Consider the following 19,942-nt stretch of genomic DNA (forward strand, 5'->3'; position numbering starts at 1 on the left):
GGGGTGAAGACAGACAAGAGGTCAAATTCTGGGAGGTCAGCCAAGACCAGAGAGAGAGTCAGAGCTCACTCACGTCAGTGGGCTGCTGACCTCATTCTTCTGCCTGTTCATTCATTCATTCGCTCAGACAGTCAGTCAGTCAACGTGGGTTCGCCAAGCCAGGTCCTGTGCTTGGATCTTTGACCTCGGGGCTGGTGTGGTCCCTGCCCTCAGAGATCCAGTCTGATGGGACCTGGCCCACCTCCCTCTCCGGCTCCCTCTCTTCTTTCCTCCTTCCTTTCCTCCCTCCCCCCTTTTTCCATCGTCTCTCCCTCCTCCCTCCCCTAAACATTTGATTCCTATTCTAGATTGGATCCTATGCCAGCCCTGGGGGACCCCCAAGATGAAAAAAGATAAGGTGTGCAGCCTCCCAGGGACAGGAGCCAGACCCTTTGAACATTCCTTCCAGCTGTGCTGGGAGATCTGGGCAAAGTGCACAGGGCACATCTCATGGGGCAGGAGGAAGTCCTCAGACTGAGAAGGGTGGGGGAACCAGATGCCCCTTCCACCCTTCATTCTGAGAAGCGCTTCCTCATTTTCTAGGGGCCGGCACCTGGGGGAGCTGTCTACCCCAAGGAGGTGTTCCTGACACGGCATCCAGGGCTTAGGAAAATGTTTACCAGCTGAAAATAAATAAATAAATAAACCAAAATGTGTTACCTCCAAACTCAGAAAAATGTCAAAACCGCTCAAAGTTTAATTAGAGGTCTTCAGACTGTAACATCCTGACAACTTTATTAATTGTTATATTTAGCAGTCGTGAAAATGACAACTTGTTTGAAAACAGTTGTTACTTGGATCTTTCTTATTTGCCAAGAATTTCCGAGGAGGTAATTCCAGCGTGAGAAACGGGGGTGGGGGGGCTATTACAAATGGGATGATTTATTCCCACCTGACTGATTTCGAAGGCAAAATGACAATGCTTTCAACTTTTTAATAGCAAAATGGAGAAATTGTATTTGGTGGGTGGGAGGTGGGTGCACTTTCGTCTGTTTGCCGGGGTGTGGGGAAGCGCGGGGAGCCTGCGGGAGGAGCCTGGGACCTGAGCGGGAGCTAAGCCTCAGTCAGCCCAGCCCAGCCCCAGCCCAACCCCCGCCCCCGCCCCTGTGCAGCCCTGCCCCTTTCCTTGCCCTCTCTGGTCTCAGGAGCCTGGATAACTTTCTAGGACCTTCCCGCCGCCGCCGAGAGACTGCGACTGGAAAAAGATGTCAGCTGAGAGCTTAAGGGCTGAGTCAGTGGGACCAGGAAGCTGTCACGGTGGAGGATTAGCAGTCACGCAGGGCTAGGCTATCCCTGGCCTGGGACAGCAAATCCATAATGCCTCGCTGGAGATTTTCAATGAGAAATTCATCTCGCGACCCTCGTGGCTGAGGCCTTCGTCCCTGAAACGCAAATACTTCCTCGGCAAGGAAACTGCACGTACCCTGGAGAGGGATGCACAGGAAGGGATGGCGCTGCGAGGACCTGCCCGGATCTCAAATCCAGACCTGCAAAGTCTGGAGAGTCTTCGGACACAAAGGGGCACTGATGCGCTGCAGCGTTGTACCCGCCCCAGACTGGCATCCTCTCTTGATCATCACACCGACACAGCGGCCTGGAGAAGCCCTGAGCCCGGCGTTGACACCCAGAGCAGAGAAACAATGGACTCAGACCGGTCTCCGCCGAGGGGAGAAACCCCCGGCCAACCAAGCCCAGGCTCTCAGCCACCGCACAGACCTGGAGGGGCCAGAGAGAAAGGAGGGGTAGGTCTTACTGCAGCCAAAGTGCCCAGGATCTGGGGAGAGGCCCATACCGTGGAGGGGACTTGAAAGCAAAGCAACGCAGCTCTCCCTCCAGGGACGTCACCTATGGGCAAGGTCGCTGATTAGTGTGTTATAACAACAACCACAACTCCTCGGTGAACATGTATTGAACACGTATTACAAGGCATAGCTATGGTATTGGGGACACAGTAGGCAACAAAACAGAAAGTCCCTGCCTCAGGGACTCTCATTCCGGCGGAAGAACAAGAGTACATCCTTAGAATCTGCTTACCCCGGTTTCTACATGTTAACTTGTGTGCCCTTCAGACCAGTCCTCAGAGGTAGGTCCCCTCCATGTGCCCCTTGGCAGGTGAGTAAGCTGCTCAGGTGAGTCTCTGAGCAGGTAATGTCACAAGGCTAGTAAGTGATAGAGCTGGGATTTGAACCCAGACCTGTCCTGCTTTTAAGAACTGCCCACACTGTGCCTTGTCACCCTCCCAATTTTCCTGGGCTTCTAAATGCTGGGCTAGGTCACCACTCAGTACAGTTTTTTTAGGGCTGCACTGCAGCATATGGAGGTTCCCAGGCTAGGGGTCCAATCGGAGCTGTAGCCGCCAGCTTACGCCAGAGCCGCAGCAACGTGGGATCTGAGCCACGTCTGCAACCTACACCACAGCTCATGGCAATGCTGGATGGTTTAACCCACTGAGCGAGGCCAAGGATCGAACCGGTGTCCTCATGGATACTAGTCGGGTTCGTTAGCGCTGAGCCACGACGGAAACTCCCACTCAGTACAATTGTTGCAGTGATGATAGTGACGGTGGAGCACCTTCTGCAGCAAGGGCTGGACTGGGCTCTCTACTGACGTTTCCACTTTTAGTTCCCCCCCCCCACTCCCCGAGCAGCTCTTCTGAGGTAGAGGACATTCTAATACTCTTTTTACGGTTAACAAACAAAAAAAACAAAACAGAGGCTCAGAGAGGTTAGGGCACTTACCTTCTGCCACACAGCCAACAAGGTCAAAGGCTGGGATGCTCACCCAAGGCTGACTCAAGAGCAAGCTTATGGTGTTGTTATACATAAAATGCATGGATTTTGAAATATGTACATTTTAATTAATCAGCAATAGAGAAAAATGCTTCTGCAAGCTCTAGTAAGTATTTATTGAATGTCTACTGTGTGCCAGGCCCTGGGCATGATGCCTTGTAGTCCCAGCCCTTGGGGGCTTTGGGGAGGGGACGGGTATCACTGTGCCCAAGGAGCTGGTGGGATGCCTGCTCAGAGCAAGGGCATGGAGTGCTCCTGTTGGTGGGAATGTAGCAAGGAGCCCCCAGAGTACTTAGCCACCCTCTCAGAGTCCTGAGGTGACCTCTGTTCATTTCGCATTTAGGGGACAGAGACCCTGGGAGAAAAGCAAGCATCTTACTCAGAGCCACAAAGCAGGTTACTTGGCAGAGCAGGGACTGAAACCCAGATTTGGGTCTCCTCCTCCATCCCCCAGCACCAGGCTGCTTCCTGAGTCCCCTCTGGCTCCACGAATGTGTGGTGTCAATCACCCACCAGAGGGACCCTTAGAGACCACCTGGTCCTGCAGTGGCAATCGCGCAATCGCTCCACTCTCCCCTCCTGGACTGTGGCAGACATTACTAATCAATCATCCCCTCCAAGCCCAGGAGCTGCCTGGGAGCCCCCGACAGACCTCTCATCCAGTCCCGACAATCAATCAACTCATATTTGAGACCATAGTTCTCAGACTTCCCTAACCTGGCCCCAGACAGGAAGCAGGCTCAGTGAGTAACCGCAACTGCCAAAGGCTCTACACCAGCACTTAAGGGAGCCAGAAGTGGTGGACTCTAGTATACTGGAGGCCTGAGCTCATTGTAGTTCTTTTGGTCTTTACTGCACACAAAAATAAGAAACGCGGTTGCTATTGGAATTCCCGTTGTAGTGCAGTAGAAACAAATCTGACTAGGAACTATGAGGTTGCAGGTTCGATCCCTGGCCTCACTCATTGGGTTAAGGATCCAGTGTTGCCATGAGCTGTGGTGTAGGTCGTAGGTTCACAGCCAGAGAATCTCCATATGCTGCGAGTGAGGCCCTAAAAAGCAAAAAAAGAAAAAAAGAAAGAAAGAAATGCAGTTGCTGTTAATTAAGCATTAAGTACACTGGATGCTTAATCTTCTCCTTGAATCTTCTCCCTATGGGCCAGGCCATGTATACAGATGGGACACCCGAGGTGGAGCAGAGTGAAGTGACCAGAAACCAGCAATAATTACAATCGTCATCATTACTGTTACTGTATCTTGAGGGCCTACTATGTGCTCAGCCCTTCCCACACATTATCCCACTGCATCTGCACAACACACCCAGGAGGGACGTCCCATTTCACTGATTGGGAACCTGAGCCTCAGGGGATGAAGCCCCTTGTCCAGATCCAGTGAGAGGCAAAGAGAGAGGGTTCGAACCCAACCTGCCGAACTCCAGAGCTGTGCTCTAACCATCACCCCCTCAGCACACTGTTGATTTCCATTTGCCACTGGGATCCAGACACCAGGATGTGTACCGGTTTTATGATCAGACAGCTGAGGCCTGAGGGCAGCGCCAGGTCTGAGTCACGACATTGCACTCAGTTCTTGAGATTGGGAAAAACTCTCTTCCCAAGATTTCAGGGCAGGCCTCAGCTCTGAACCCACAACCAGGGGAACAGGGACCCTAGATGTCTGTGGAACTGGAGGCAGATGGCCAGGGCACGGGGTCTGCTTACCTGTCCAAGACTTCCCTGGACGGTGTCCTTCAGGTCCAAGCCCCGGGCTCGGGCACCTGTGCTGCCACCTTCTCCCTGCTCTGTGCTCTGATGGCGGGACTACCATCAGCACGAGGAAAGCTAGGTCCCCAAGCCTTTGGCCCTACCCCAACTTTGCCCAGGCCACATTCACGTGGAGGATAGGCTGCAGGTCCCTGCTGAGGTGCGGGTGGGCAAGCAGAGATAGACACTGTGACCTGGAGCTCTCTGTCCGTGCTCCCAGCCTGATGCCAAGTGGGCACCCATCTGTGCTTCCTGGACCCTGTTCCGGGTTGACACGGACTCAACACACCAAGCGTTACAACCAACTCAAACAGCAGAGGCTGAGGGATAAACACGATATTCAAGCCCAAGGACTCGTCTGCATCACCAGCTGGCCTCAGTGCGATGTGGGCAAAAGGTCCTTCCCCGGGGGCCCAAATGCTGGGTTCCTGTCCTTGTGAGGCCTGGGCAAGCCACTTCCCTTCCCCGAACCTCAGTTTCTGCAACTGGAAAGTGGGGCTTCCCAGACCTCCCCAAGAGGTTGTCGTGCACGCCCATGGCCAAAGTGGACCTGCAGTGCCAAGCCCGGGGCCAGGCGCTCGCCTGCACCTGCTGAGTGCAAAGAATATGACTTGCTGCTGCGCCCAGAGGCTACGAGCTGGAGCCGCTGATCTCAATGGGAGAGGATGCCAAACTGTGTTCACTCACCAGCTCTGCCCCTTCCCATCTGTGTAGCCTTAAGCAAGATATCCTCCCTTTCTGGGCCTCACGCTCCTCAGCCTCTCAGTAGCGACACCCCCTGAGGGGATAAAATGAGATGAAGTGGGATAAGCACCTAGGATTGTGAGGGTCACATTTGGGCTGAGCTGGGGTTCTGGAGGATGGGGTGGGGTGGGGGTGGGGGTCACAGCTCATAGAGCTCAAGGTAGAAAGTCATTTTGAGGCATCCAGTTCCGTGGTTCTCTTTTCTGGCCAACCACTCCCTGATATGCAACAAAAGAGGAAGATGAGTGGGGTTCAAAGTCACTGTGTAGCCTTTGCCGAGTCCTACTCCTTCTCTGCCACAGGCTCCTCTGGTTTCCCAGCAAGGAAGTTAAATTGATGAATTCTAAGCTCTCCTGTGGCTTTGACTTCTGTGGTGTTTCCAGAGGTTGTGCGACCTTCCAGCCGCCTTCAGGAGGTAGGAGGGATATATGTGAGTCTACAAATGTATAAGTCAGGACTTACTATGAGCTTAGGTGGCAGGATCCAACTCACACTGGCTTCAGCAAAAATTGAAAAGAAGGAGGGAGAAATGTATTTGAACTGAAATGTATTTGAACTAAAAATCCAGTATAGGGCATGGAGGACTTCAGGCATAGCTGGATCCAGGCACTGAAAGGACACATTTTCTAATTACCTTAGCATAGTTTCGTTCTCCAGTGCATTTGCCAGATAACTGTATCTAAAGGTCAAAAACCAGACCCAGGCAATCTGTGGAGACCCAAAGCTCCCGTTGTGGGTAGTGAGCTCTTTTATCCAGTGTAGTAGCATGGTCTCCGTGATTCTGTAGAAAGTTCCCCTCATGTAGGCAGAGAAATGTATCTGAGTTCTTCACATGAGTCTAACTTGTGCTGTCTTGTTCTTGCACATGTATGTGTGTTCATGTGTGGAAGTGCACATATACACAAGTAAGTATGTGTGTGCTTGTTCAAGAGTTCTGCACACCGTTGGAAGCAGGATCCAGAGGACCTCAGGAAGAAGGGGGATCTGTTGTCTCCCCGTTTTGGTAGATTTTGCCTAGAGCATACCAGCCTCGGGGGTCCCCCAAAAGCTTTAGCAGAAGGCAGCCCTTGAAGGTGGTGCGGTGAGGCCCTGCCCTCATGTGAGCTGGAGCCAGGGAAGCTGCAAAGGCATGAGCAATATGGCCCCTTAGAAAGCAGGACCCGAGTTCCTATCATGGCTAGCAGTAAGGAACCCAACTAGTATCCATGAGGACGCTGGTTCAACCCCTGGCCTCGCTCGGTGGGTCAGGGATCTGCTGTTGCCATGAGCTGTGGTATAGGCTGGCAGCTGCAGCTCCAATTTGACCCCTAGCCTGTGAACTTCCACATGCTGCAGATGCAGCCCTAAAAAGGCAAAAGAAGGAAAGCAAGCAAGCAGGACCTTTGAGGTGTAGGTGGGCCACCCCCAGGCCTACCCCCAGGGGACAAGAGCTTCTGGTTAATTTCACCTCAAAACTCGGTGGAGAGAGATGACCGACATGAGTGGGAGAAGCTGGCTTTGTCCTGAGTGTGATCTGTGCTGAGAAACAGCACCCAGTACCAGCCATTTGGGCTCCAGGAGGCCAGGGGGAGGTGGGGTCTTGGGAGGTAGGGAGGGTGAGAAAAGGAAATAGGCAGGAAGCCTCAGGAACCATATCCCTGTGGGGCAGACAGACTGAGGTAGAAAGAAAATCTGGGGAAGAGTCATACAAATGTGCAATAATGGTCTCTGAACACTTGACGAAGGAAATTTGGAATCACCGCCCACAGTCACGTCAAGTTGCTTAGGATCTTAGCGGTCATCTAGTCAAATTCCTGAGCGTCGCTGGTGATGGGGACCTCACCACCTCCCCAGGTGCTGGCTGGCTTTATAGGATACCCCAGAGAGAGGCTTGGAGCATTCTAGAGAGAGGTTAGGGTCTTGGGGATCCACATGAGAGGAAGGCCCCAGAGTGAAGGGTGGTTCACAATTTGCTGAGGGCAGAGGGCAAATGAAAAAAGGAAGATTATGATGATTTGCTGTGCACGAAGCCAGCGAGGAGCTGAGGTTGGGGAAGATGAAGAGGGATGGCATCAGGTGGGTGCGCTGTCATGGAGGTTCTGAGGAGGGGATGTCAAGAGCCAGAGACAGCTGGGGAGGGGAGTTCTGGGAAGAGGGAATGGGCAGTGAAAAGGCCAAGGCAGCAAAGAGCCTGGCAACTTCCTAGAACAGAAAGAAGACAGTAGGAGCCAGGAAGGGAGAGGTAGATGAGTGAGCAGATGATACAAGCTCTCTCAGGCCACAGTGAGGACTTTGGGTTTAAGTGGAGGGAGACCCCTCTGGCTGCTGCACTGAGCAGAAGGGATTCGGGTAAGTGGGCCGAGGCAGACCGCAAACACGGAGGACTATGGAAGCATATTTTGTGCACTTTCAGGAGGAGCTCTACCAGCTGAATGGAGTAGACAGGCTTGGGAAGGTAGTAGCGAGCAACCCATCATTGCAAATGTTTGCTGTGAGGCTGGCTCCATCGTGAGAGATGTTGTGGAGATCACTTTGACACCCGAAGAGGGGTGGGCAGAATGACCTCACTGGTCCCTGACCCTGACTCTGTGGGCCACAATTCTAACCCCATCTCTGTCCTTGTCTTACTGGGTGACCGCAAACTGGTTGCTTTCCCTCTCTCTCTCTCTTTTTTTTTTTTTTTTTTTTTTTTTTTTTTGTCTTTTTGCCTTTTCTAGGACCGCACCTGCAGCATATGGAGGTTCCCAGGCTAGGGGTCTAATTGGAGCTGTAGCCACCAGCCTACGCCAGAGCCACAGCAACTCGGGATCTGAGCTGTGTCTGTGACCTACACCACAACTCACAGCAACGCCGGATCCTTAATCCACTGAGTAAGGCCAGGGATCGAACTCTAAACCTCATGGTTCTTAGTTGGATTTGTTAACCACTGAGCCACGACGGGAACTCCTGTTTGCTTTCCCTCTCTGAGTCTCATTTTCCAAATGATGACAGAATTAGGTTGGATGATCACCATGGGTCTTTCTACCAGAACATTCTCCGATTCATCCTTTATCAGTCTTTACTTTAACCTCCACCCACAACGGCCTCCGTCTTGGCAGCTAGAGGCGCAATGAGAGCCTGGTCTTAGTCTTGCCAGAAAGTTCTCTCCATATCCAACCATTCCAGCTCAAGCATCCTGGGTGACCTTTGGGTTGGAGAAGTCTCTCTGTTCACTCTGGACAAGGATTATTTTCTTTGGAATCTCTGTGGATGGCTCTGGAACCAGGGCTTGCTTTCTTGGCCAGCTTCCCACCCTGTTGCCACCATATAAGAGGCATCACCACCCAACAGAATTCCAGGAGACTGTGCAGAGGAGCAAGGATCTTGTAAGTAGTTTCTTCTAAACCTGTGAGAAGAAACACAGGTTTCCCCATTAATGTCACCCCACACGGAGGTCTTTAGGAGGCTTTGAGGGCAAGACTCAGAGAGCTGGGGCCATTTGAATTAACTGATCTTTTGAATACAGCAAATTAAGAAAAAGATACTATTAGGAGAGGTGTCAAACTGATGAGCAATACAGGGTCATGATGTGGTACCCATTTACTGGTTCATACTTTTATTGGGCAAATATTTATTTGTTGTGGTGTACTAGGTACAGGCTTTTTACTATGGGCTGGGAATTCAACAGTGAAATAAGTCACAGTCTCTCTTCTAAGGAGTTCACAGCCTAGTGAGAAAGACAGACAAGTCCTCACTAATTGGTACCTAGGACTCTGATCAGAGAAAGAGAGCAGCAAGATGGTGGGTTGGGGCCCCCTAACCTAGACTCTGGGGAGGGGCCTAGAGTGGGCTTCATAGAGGGCATGAGGTCTTACTGAAGCTGGGGAATCAGTAGGAAATCTTGGCAGAAAGTCCTCTCCATATCCAACCGTTCTAATTCAAGCATCCTGGGTGAAAATTAGGTAAAATTCAAAGAAGCAGGAAATGTTCCAAGGAAATAAGCCAGCATGTGCAAAGGACCTCTGTGTAAAGAGCATTGACTTGGAGTCAAGTGTGACTTTTCAAATTCCAGCTCCTCCGCTTACTGGCTATGTATCTTGGTGCGAGTTGGTCTCGCTTTCTGACCAGGACTGCCCATCTGTAAGAGAGGAAATAACCACATCTATCTTAAAGGACTGTTATGTGTAAGCGTGGTAGGTGCTCATCAAAGATTCCTTTTCCTGTGGTTAATTCTCACTCTTGTTCCTCCCATGATGGTCCAGGTGTCGGGACAAAATGTTTCAACTTTGGAAACTTGTTTTCTTGTGCGGTCTGCTCACTGGGACCTCAGCATCTCTTCTTGAGGATCTTGAAAATGACCTGAGTGATGCTGAGGACAAACTGCAACCTGTCATTGATAAGGGACTTGAGACCGTTGAACGTGAGTCAGCAAGAGTGATGATCAGTGGGACCTAGGAGCTCGCCTCCTATATGCTATGCCTGCATTACCCAAGGTTGCCACCAAGAGATGCTCTTTATGGGTAGTTTACTGAGAAAGTTGGCTATTGGGTCCCTGGTTCATTTGTTTGTTATTCTTCTAGAAACAAACAGTGCCTCAATGAATATCACTTTACGTATTATATCATGATAACCTTTTCTAATACAAGCACGGGAAATATTGCTAAAAGTGAGATTTCAAAAGTTAAAAATGTATGCACATTTTAAATTATAGCAGATACTAATAAATAATCCCCCCAGTGTTAATATTTTCTTCAGTAGTCTGTGAGAGTAACTTCTTTTTTCTGCTCTCTTGACAGCACTGGCATGGACAACTTAAATGTTTTGCCAGCCTCACAGATGACATGTTATAACTCATCTCACTTAGCCTTTCTCTAATTATGAAAGTATCCACTCATTTTTCATATTTCATTAGTTATTTATGTATTTTAACTTAAATTTTTTTTATATTCTTAGCATATCCTCCTACTGAGTTGTTCAATTTCTTGTTGATATATATTACTTAATTGGAAATTAAGCCCTATCTGGCCTAGGTAGCTTAAAAGCTACTTGCCTTTGTAGTCATCATATTTCCTTTTAATTCTGATTTCTTAAAATAATGTGCCCCTCTTTTCCTTTTCTGGAAACATTAGCAGCACACTGTAAAACATTCTTTAGAGGCAATAATAACTTCTGTAAATGGCTGTCTTTCAAACTTTGCCAGGGTTTAGGCAACCTTCAAAGATATGGAGGGGACCCACTCTCTGATTTCATTGCTAATAAAACTGAGCTCAGAAACAGAAGTGTCTGGATCAAGGTTACCCAGTAAGGTATAGGACCAGATGTAGTTTATTTAAATTGGCATTCTCTGTTTGCATCATTATAACTAGATAGATACTGTCATTGTAAAGCTAAGTTGTGGTACTGTGGTTACAAATCTTTTCTTGTAGCCTTTTGTTTTTCTTTCTTTCTTTCTTCCTTTTTTATTTTTTGCTTGTTAGGGCCACACTCGCAGCATATGGAGGTTCCCAGGCTAGGGGTCAAATCAGAGCCACAACTGCTGGCCTGTGCCATGGCCACAGCAATGCAGGATCTGAGCAGCATCTGCGACCTACACCACATTTATCACACATCACAGCAACGCCAGATACCCAACATACTGAGCAAGGCCAGGGATCGAACTCGCCACCTCATGGTTCCTAGTCAGATTTGTTTACACTGCACCACGAGGGGAACTCCTAGGCCCATTTCTTAACCTTTTGATCTTTTATTTCCTCATCTGAAAGTGCAGATAATAATACCTGCCTCATGAAGTTGTTATAAAGATTAAGTGAAATAACATACATAAATAGTCTCATTTAGTATCTGGCGCATAGTAACTGCTTAAGTTGTATATAATGCTAAATGGAGACTGTTTTTGCAGCTGTCCTTCAGAAATTGAAGGCTGAGTTGGAGTCACTCCAGGAATCCGAGTCTTGGCAGGAGGCTAAGCAGAAGGTACAGGAAGCCGAGAACTTGTTGGACAAAGTCCTCTCTAAAATCTTTCAAATTACGGAAAAAGCTACAGGGTAAGTGGATATCTCATGGTGGAGATCTTTGCTCCAAGAAAAGAAAATACATGTCTTTGGGGAGGAAAGTTCAAGATCAAAGACAGAAAGGTGAATAAACTCTATGTGTCCCCACAGAGCCAAAGTGGTCTGAGGCCAACTCTACTAGGGTTTGGGTAAATTAAAGCAGGGCTGCAGGCTCATCTGGCATCTCATGGGTTTGGGCTTCCACGTTCTGTGATTTCAAGGTCAGGATGGAGGTTCCCTTCACCTTCACCTCTACCTGTTTGCTAATCCTAAAGTTCCTTTTCCGGGGAAGAAGACTCTTCTTCTCTGAACATAGCTGAGTATAAAAGTCTGAATTCCCTCAGGAGAAAGAAACTAGAATTCACACCTAGGTGGCTCCACACGTGGAGTATGGGAGTCAAACATTTCTGGGTTCGCATTCTGGCTCTAGCCCACATTCACCCCTGGAGTCTTGGCAGTAATCACATCTGAACCTCAGTATGCCATGCTCACAAATGACGAGGATCAAACCTCTAAACAGAGCTATCGTGAAAACCAAAGAAGGCAAGGTCAGTGAGGCTCACGTGCTCGGCCAGATGCTGGTCTAGAGAAGTACCTGGCAATGGCTGTCGTCAGGAGTGACAAGGGCAAATTGTGGTTTTTATACAGGTTGAAAATCAGTAACTTGCACATCCTCGATGCCAAAGTCAAGCTGATGGCTGACGGCAAAGGCATTAGCCTGAATCTCCCCATCACTGCGAACGTTTCCCTGACCCTGTGAGTATGCGTTAGAATCGGAGATTTGGGACAGGCGGTGCCGCCTGGGCGATGGAGCGCCAGGCTGGAGGCAGGCACTCCTCCACACTGATCTGTAAAATCAGAGGGTCTTTCCAGCTCTAAAACCCTAAGCTTTAAAAGAGTCTAATAAGTGTTGGCCGTAACCAAATCTTTTTTTAAAAAAATCCTCCATGAAATGTATTTCTGAAGTCATAACATTTCTGTGATTTGAACATTTTGAAAAATTGAGAAGACATAAACATTTATAATTCTCTGACAAAGGTTCCTCCAGCATTATTTTGTCTCTCAGGTTTCTCTTTAAATAGCAGTGACCAATATGGATAAATACATACAGTACTGTAAATATGTAATAAAAGGTAAGTGAAAATTATATGGGAAATATAATTTTAAGCATTTGATTACCTTAAAGATACAAAGAGGAGTTCCCATTGTGGCCCAGTGGGTTAAGAACCTGACATAGGGAATTTCCACTGTGGCTCAGAGGAAGGGAATCTGACTAGTATCCATGAGGATGAAGGTTTGATCCCTGGCGTTTCTCAGTGGGTTAAGGATCCGGTGTTGCCATGAACTGTGGTGTAGGTCACAGACGTGGCTCAGATCTGCTGTTACTGCGGCTGTGGCATAGGCCAGCGGCTACAGCTCCCGTTCATCCCCTAGCCGGGGTACCTCCATAATGCTATGGGTGCGGCCCTAAAAAGACAGAAAAAAAAAAAAAAAAAAAGAACCCATGGTGTCCATGAGTATTCGGGTTCTACCCCTGGCCTCGATCAGTGAGTTAAGGATCTGGCATTGCTGCAAGTTGCAGCATAGGTCACAGATGTGGCTTGGATATGCCATTGCTGTGGCTGTGGCATAGACCCCAGCTACAGCTCCGATTGGACCCCTAGCCCAGGAACTTCCATATGCCACAGGTGTGGCCCTAAAGAAAATGGAAAAAAAAAAAAAAAGATTTAAAGAGATAGGGAAATGAGGGTGTGTAGAAGAGTCTTTATAAATTAACTGCATTATCGTTTCATTATTTGTTTGCTATGAGATCCTGGGACAGTTACTTAACCTCCCTATACCAAATGTTTCCTCACTCTGAAAACAGAGAGAATAATAGTACTTTTCCCTCATGGTACTGCTCTAATGATTAAATGGGTTACTGCAGGTAAAATACTTTTTAAAAATACCTAACATAGAACTTGTGCTCAAGAAATGCTAACTATTATTTTTATTGTCATTATCAATGTGATACTGTATGGAAATTTTACATGCTAACTATTTTTATTGTCATTATCAATGTGATACTGTATGGAAATTTAACATGAACCAAACCCACATGGCCATATGAAAAAGATCCTAATGTAAATTCCATGGAAAATACAGACAGTATGGACATTATCCATAGACATCGTGTATAAATGTCCCCACAGATCGAGAGACCTAAGCGGGCAATGGGAAAGGACTTCTAGACCTCTGTTCACTGTGAATCTTATTTCCTACAGCCCTCTTTTGGGCCAGGTTGTTGACCTGGACCTCAACTTGGACCTCCTGACTAGCGTCACAATTGAAACAGATGCCAAGACTGGTGTCTCCACCGTGACCCTGGGAGAATGTGCCAGCGACCCAGCCAGCATCTCACTCACCTTGCTGGACAGGTCAGGCCCCACCTATCTCAGCAGGGCTGGGATCCCAGAGAGGTTGGGGACCCCTAGCTTCAGCCCTATTCCTATAGTGGGGAGGTGGCATAGAATGATGAAAAAGAGTTCAGATTCTGGAGTCAGACAAATCTTGATCTAAATACCAGCTTTGCCCCTAACTTGTGACTTTGTAACCAATTTAGCTTCTCTGAGCTTCGGTTTCACATCTATAAACTGAGGATAATAATACTACCTACCCATAGGCTACTGAGCTGACCAGATGAGAAAATGCTGGTACTTAATCCTTTCCATTTAAGTTTTTGATCCCCGGTAACCCACAAATTTACATCTTCAACTGTGTGCTTGAAAGAGCATGTTTGGCCCAGGAAAGAGGTGCTAGAAGGCCTAACCCTGGCCATTGCTAAGAGAGGAGAAACGGTCAGGAAGCTGAAGACTGGGGCTGGTTGGCCCCATGTTTGGCAGGGATCAAGGCTGAGCCAGGAGCAGAAGTCAATTCTTCCTACCCCAAAGGGGATCTGATCACCTGTTGCTTCAAGACCTCCCCAAACCAAAGAAAGACTCCATAGCCGGCTCTGGTTTGGAAAGGCTGAGCTGCAAGTCCAAATACCTGAGCCCTGCTGGACTCCGCCTTGCCCGTAGCCCCGGGGAATTCATCCTGCCCTCTGCGTCTCAGCGTCAGCCTTTCCCTCTGCTGCTCCCAATCCTCTTGGGGCTTTTCCTTCAACTTCGGGTGGAATCCCAAGCCCTTCCCATAGCCCCCTAGACTCTGCCTGATCCGGACCCACCCTCATATCCTTGCTCTCCCTCTTGCTCACTCTGCTCTACACACACTGGCTTTTGCTCTATGTCGCAGACAAGCTCTTTCCCGCCTCAAGGCCTGTGCACGGGCTGTTCCGGCTACCTAGACCCCTTCCCCTCCATCACATCACAGTACACTTTTCATCCTTCAGGGTCTGTATTTCCTCCTAATCTCGCTTGTAACCATCTACTCTTGCCCTTCTGGGTACTTGTCACAAGTTGCCAGTATATAGTTAATTGTATGTTTACGTCATTTATTCTTTCAGCCAAAAATGTATTAAGCATCCGCTACCTGCCAGGCAGGCACCATTCTGAGCTCTGGAGAATTTACTGGTGATGGCAGACAAGGAAATTGTTCTTGTGGAGCTTGAGGGAAAGGCAGACAGATGAGCATCCAGTCCACCCATCAAGGGCCCACAAGGACGATGTCAGATTGCAGTGGTCCCTGGGCAGAGCAGTACACTTAACAGGGCACTGTGATAGGAAGCGGTCGGGGAGGGCTGCCCTGAGGAAGTGGGGGTTCTGCTGAGAGCTGAAGGTGGGAAGGAGCCAGCTTAGCAAAATGTAGGTACCAGGTTAGGAGCTGCTTGTGCTTTGCTCATGCCTGTGTCTCCAGCCTTGCTTGGTTCCTGGCACATGGTTGGTGCTGTGTAAATACGTGTTGAATGAATGGATGGAAGGATGACGGATGGATGGATGAGGTCTCAGTGTTGCGATGAGACTCTCAGGAGGTATTGAATGCACTGCTGGTCAGATAGGGTGTTCTATGGGACGATCCCCCCAGACAGAGGCTCAAGTCACCTGACCTCAGGTGCTTTGCCATCTTCTTCTGTCGCCCCAGCCCTCCTGCTTGTCTGCTCTGCCAACATGATGGAGCTTTATCCATTCCCTCTCTTTTCCAGACGCAGAGCACTGGTCAACAGAGCCGTGAACTCCGTGATCAAAGTACTGAGAAAAGTGGTGTCCCTTGTAGTGCAAAAGGAGGTGAGTCCCCTATTCCTGGGGGCCCAGGGCCAGGCCTGCTGGGGGCAAGTGTGACATTCACTGGCCTGGTTGTCCTTCCTGGGCACCTTCCCTTCTGAGGTGCAAACTTCTTTTTGGGCTGACAGCCAGTGTCTCCCCTCAGCCTGGTGTGGGGAGGAGGGGAACAGGGCCTGACATTGGCTGACATGGCTGGGCCCCGCCCTTGAACCATTTGCCATGCCCATTACTACCAATACGCCTTCCAGCGAATATCGTTTCCATCCACACAACTTTACTTGAATTTAAATATGTTTTTACTTTTTAAAAGGAAATTTATATCCCTAATAGAAATAGCCATTAATATTAATTATCATAGGGTTAAAAAATAAGCACAGACCTATTAAATAGTGTGGTTTTTTTTTGCATCTATACCCCCCTAAAACCATAATACTATGTATAAGATTCCTGTGCAGCATACAAAACCACACTACCATGTACCCAAAGTTGCAGAGATTCTAAAAAAAAAAGGGGGCTGGGAATCTGGGTTTATGGGAAAAGAAATTCTCCAGGTGGCTCTGTGATTTACTGACCTGGAGGGTCACTGCTCAAAGTGTGGTCCTCTGACCAGCAGCACTGACCTCGCCTGGGCACTTTTTAGAAATGCAGAATTTCAGGTCCTTCCCAGACCTGCTGGATCAAGAAGTTGCATTTTAACCAGATCCCCAAGGAACTGTATGCACACAGAACTGTGAGATACACTCCTCCGTGGCTCCCAGGGCCCCATTTGACTCTTTAAAATTCCAGAGATCCAAAGGTTGGGGTTTCTCTCTCTTTTTTTTTTTTCTGTTTAATTCATCTGTATTTTTTACAATGTTTAGAGTAGAATGTGACTTCAGCACTACATTTCCATTCACGAAACAAGCTGAGTTCCTTCTCAAACAGCTTTACAACATGCCTAGGCAGGCTTATAATTTCGCTACCTTAAACCATACATTCTTTGGAAAACAAGCCCTGCGTATAGCTACTCCCATCAACTTGGCTCATCCGAACTTCCAGAGGACTGATACATGCCATCAATAGCTACAGAGGATGGAAGGTTTAAAAAGTAGGTTGCTTGAACAAGTATTTTCCTTTTAAACATCAAGATATACTCCAGAACCCTTCTGTGACAAAAGATTTGGTCTACTAAGGAATCCACTCGATAGCTGAACACTTTAGACCATAAAGTTAACATCAGGTTACACACACCTTACAGCACGACTACAGTCTGTTGAAATAAGCCAGTGTGGAACCAGAGAAGAGCAAGCTCTGCATTAGTGCTGAAGTATCACTGCCTCACACTTAGTAGAAAGGAATCTTATTTTCCCTGAAGTAGTTGCTCCAAAGGTCGGGGTTTCTAAGAGGGTAGGGTCCTGGAATGTTCACTCTCTGGGTTCTTAAGGTTCTAGGATCCTAATGTTCTAATGTTTTAGGATTCTAGCATCCTGTGGTTCTCCACGTGAGCCTTCTAGGTTTCCATTATTCTAGAAGGCTAAGGGTCAGAAGTTCTAGGATCCCAAGTACCTGCCTGGGTGGCGGGCAGTGGATAATGATCGGTCCTCTTCTCCTTTCTCTCCCTCCCTCCCTCCTGCCCTTTCTCCTTCCTTCCCTCTCCGCCTGACTCTCTCCCTCTCTCTCCCCATGGCCCTCAGGTATGCCCAATGATCCAAAAACTCGTTGAAAACCTGGGTGTGAGTTTGTTTAAGAACATCATTGGTAAGTCACAGCCCGGGGAAGCGGGGGTGATCCCTCTACAGTCCTACGCCCGTCCACAGGCATGTCTGGTCTGGGGACCCTGGAGAAGCTGAGGACCCATGGTCCTGAGCAAGTCCGGAGAATGTGGCTGGAGGAGTCCCTGCAGAACTGAGGGTGTTCTGGGGCCTCTGAGAGCTCTCTACCGCCCTCCTTTGTCAAACCTGCAGAACCTGCTAGGCAGAATGATGCAAGAAAGAAGACGGGCCAGATCTAGGTTCAAATCCTGGACCTGCTCCTTAGCAATTGTGGGGTCTTGGTCAAGTGGCTCCACAGCTCTGAGCCTTAGTTTCCTCCCAGGTGAAAGGAGATTGTAAACATTGCAGGGCTGTTAAATGGATTTAAAGAAATAAGTAGAAAGAGCGTGATATCCGGCAGGCAGTGAAAGAAACACTGCCCCTTCTCTTTCCCTTCATTTTTTTTTTAAGGGCCACAATTGCGGCATATGGAATTTCCCAGGCTAGGGGTCAAATTGGAGCTGTAGCTGCTGCCTACACCACAGCCACCACAACACAGGATCTGAGCCACGTCTGCAACCTACACCACAGGTCATGCCAACGCCAGATCCTTAACACACTGAGCAAGACCAGGGATCAAACCCACATCCTCATGGATAGTAGTCAGGTTCATTACCACTGAGCTACAATGGACTCCCTCTTTCCCTTCTTAGGAGGAGCTGCGGCTTCTCCTCCAGCCCCTGGGGGCTTTCATTAACCTTGAGTCTTGGGCATGCCTGGAGCTGCTGCGGCTGTGGGTCAATAGAAATGAGATAAACCAGGTGTCAGGGTCCTGGGGTGGCCTTTCTAGAAAATGGCCACAGGCCCAGTTCCTTGGGCAGTCACTCTGTGCTTCACAGCACCACCTCATTGGATCCTTGCAACGACCCTATAGGGTGGGTACAGTCATCATACCCATTTTACAGATGAACAAACTGAAGCTCAGAGAGGCAGAGTGACATGCCTGAGACCCCATGGCTGTCAGGCTGACCTGCTAGAGAGCAGTGGCCACCAGGGTCTGGTTTCTGTTCAGCTTTCCAGGGTAGAGACTGAGGCCTGCTACTGATTTTGTTCCTTCAGATAAACTTCAGCAGGGAATCCACACACAAACCCACAACTGAGGAGGGCCGATGAGGAAAACCCCTCTGATGCCCGCCTGCTGGCAAGGGCCGGGCTCTGCGCCCAGTGCTGACGAGGATGAGGCCCCTCCACAGGCACCTGTAGTGAAGCAGAAGCAAAACTTGGCCTCTCTTCTTCTTCTTCTTTTTTTTTTTTTTTTGTCTATTTGCCATTTCTTAGGTCGCTCCCTCGGCATATGGAGGTTCCCAGGCTAGGGGTTGAATTGGAGCTGTAGCCACCATCCTATGCCAGAGCCACAGCAACGCCAGATCTGAGCCGCATCTGCAACCTACACCACAGCTCACAGCCACACCGGATCCTTAACCCACTGAGCAAGGCCAGGGATTGAACCTGCAACCTCATGGTTCCTAGTTGGATTTGTTAACCACTGAGCCATGACGGGAACTCCTTGGCTTCTCTTCATTTCTCATTAGCAGACTGAGCCCTGATCTTGGCCATAGGCTAAGCCCTAGGCCCCTAATCACACACCAGCCTGAGCTGTGCTTCTGGTCCCTGACTTAGCCTAGAACACTGTCAGACTGAGCTTTGACTCCAGTCATTGACTGAGCCCTGACCTTGGTCACAGATTGAGACCTGATCCATGATCCTGGTCATGTCCTGAGCCCCGAACGCTGGCTCATCTTGGTCTCTGATCAGTCCTTTCACATCTGATATTGTTCCTAAGGTGAGGGCATGGGTGGGGGCGGGGGGGGGGCGGAGAAGAAGGATAGCTCAGTGCCAGGTGCCAGAGAAAGACTCCAAACCACAGGTACCAGTCCCTCCCCAAGCCTTGGACCTCGCAGGGTTTGTGGGAAAGAGCTTGGGGAGCTGTGCCTGGGGAATCTCAGGGGCCGGTAAGGTCCCTGTTGCTCTCCGTGCCCTCACCCGCTGTGGTCTCATTCCAGATTCACTCCCGAAGGCTTAACTGAATTCTCTTGTACCATCTTCCCCTGGGACGGTGCTGCCACCATCCAACAGTGTGAAAGCCTGAGCCCAGTCTAAGGACACCCCTCAGATTTGCCTCCTTACAGTCGGGACAGTGGCCTCTACACTCGTTACCCTCCACCCCCAGCAATAAAAAGCCATTTCTGCACCTCCTGTGTGGCCTGTTGCCTTCCTTCCATGGGATTTGGGGGGAAGTGCGGTTTGTGCAACTAGAGCAGCAGAGACCTGGATCCAGAGCTGAAAGGGACATTTGGAATCATCTGGCCTCACCTTCTTGTCTTATAAATGGGGAATCTGAGGTCCAGAATGGGCAAGAAACTGACCCGAGGTCACCCAGAGACAGCATCACTCTGTTTCTGCAAACACCACCCCTGTCTGGGAGGGCTGCCTTTTCTGGCACACAGCCTTGTCCAGGAGCTTTATTCCTTTGTTTTTTCTTCTAGGTGTTTCAGGTCTTATCTTTAGGTCTTTAATCTATTTTTTTTTTTAATTTCCCACTGTACAGCAAGGGGGTCAGGTTATCCTTAGATGTATACATTGCAGTTACAGTTTTTTCCCCCCTAACTTTTGT

The 19,942-nt window shown here is 49.0% G+C and overlaps 1 protein-coding gene across 3 annotated transcripts; it reads left to right on the top strand.

The window, feature by feature from the left end:
- Positions 1–1,273: 1,273 nt before the first annotated feature.
- BPIFA2 (BPI fold containing family A member 2) lies at positions 1,274–19,519 on the top strand. 3 transcript variants are annotated; one of them, XM_085002833.1, is made up of 8 exons: positions 1,274–1,781; positions 9,552–9,709; positions 11,189–11,333; positions 11,988–12,095; positions 13,604–13,756; positions 15,460–15,541; positions 17,212–17,275; positions 19,332–19,519. In XM_085002833.1, the coding sequence occupies exons 1-8, from the start codon at positions 1,474–1,476 to the stop codon at positions 19,349–19,351; spliced, it is 1,038 nt and encodes a 345-aa protein (XP_084858959.1). In that variant the 5' UTR covers positions 1,274–1,473; the 3' UTR covers positions 19,352–19,519.
- The last annotated feature ends 423 nt before the right edge of the window (positions 19,520–19,942 follow it).

Source organism: Sus scrofa, chromosome 17 (genome assembly GCF_054392235.1).
Source record: "Sus scrofa isolate SSC_HxYL_T2T_F1_AM1 chromosome 17, Sscrofa_HxYL_maternal_Yorkshire_Landrace_v2.0, whole genome shotgun sequence".
Classification (NCBI taxonomy): domain Eukaryota; kingdom Metazoa; phylum Chordata; class Mammalia; order Artiodactyla; family Suidae; genus Sus; species Sus scrofa.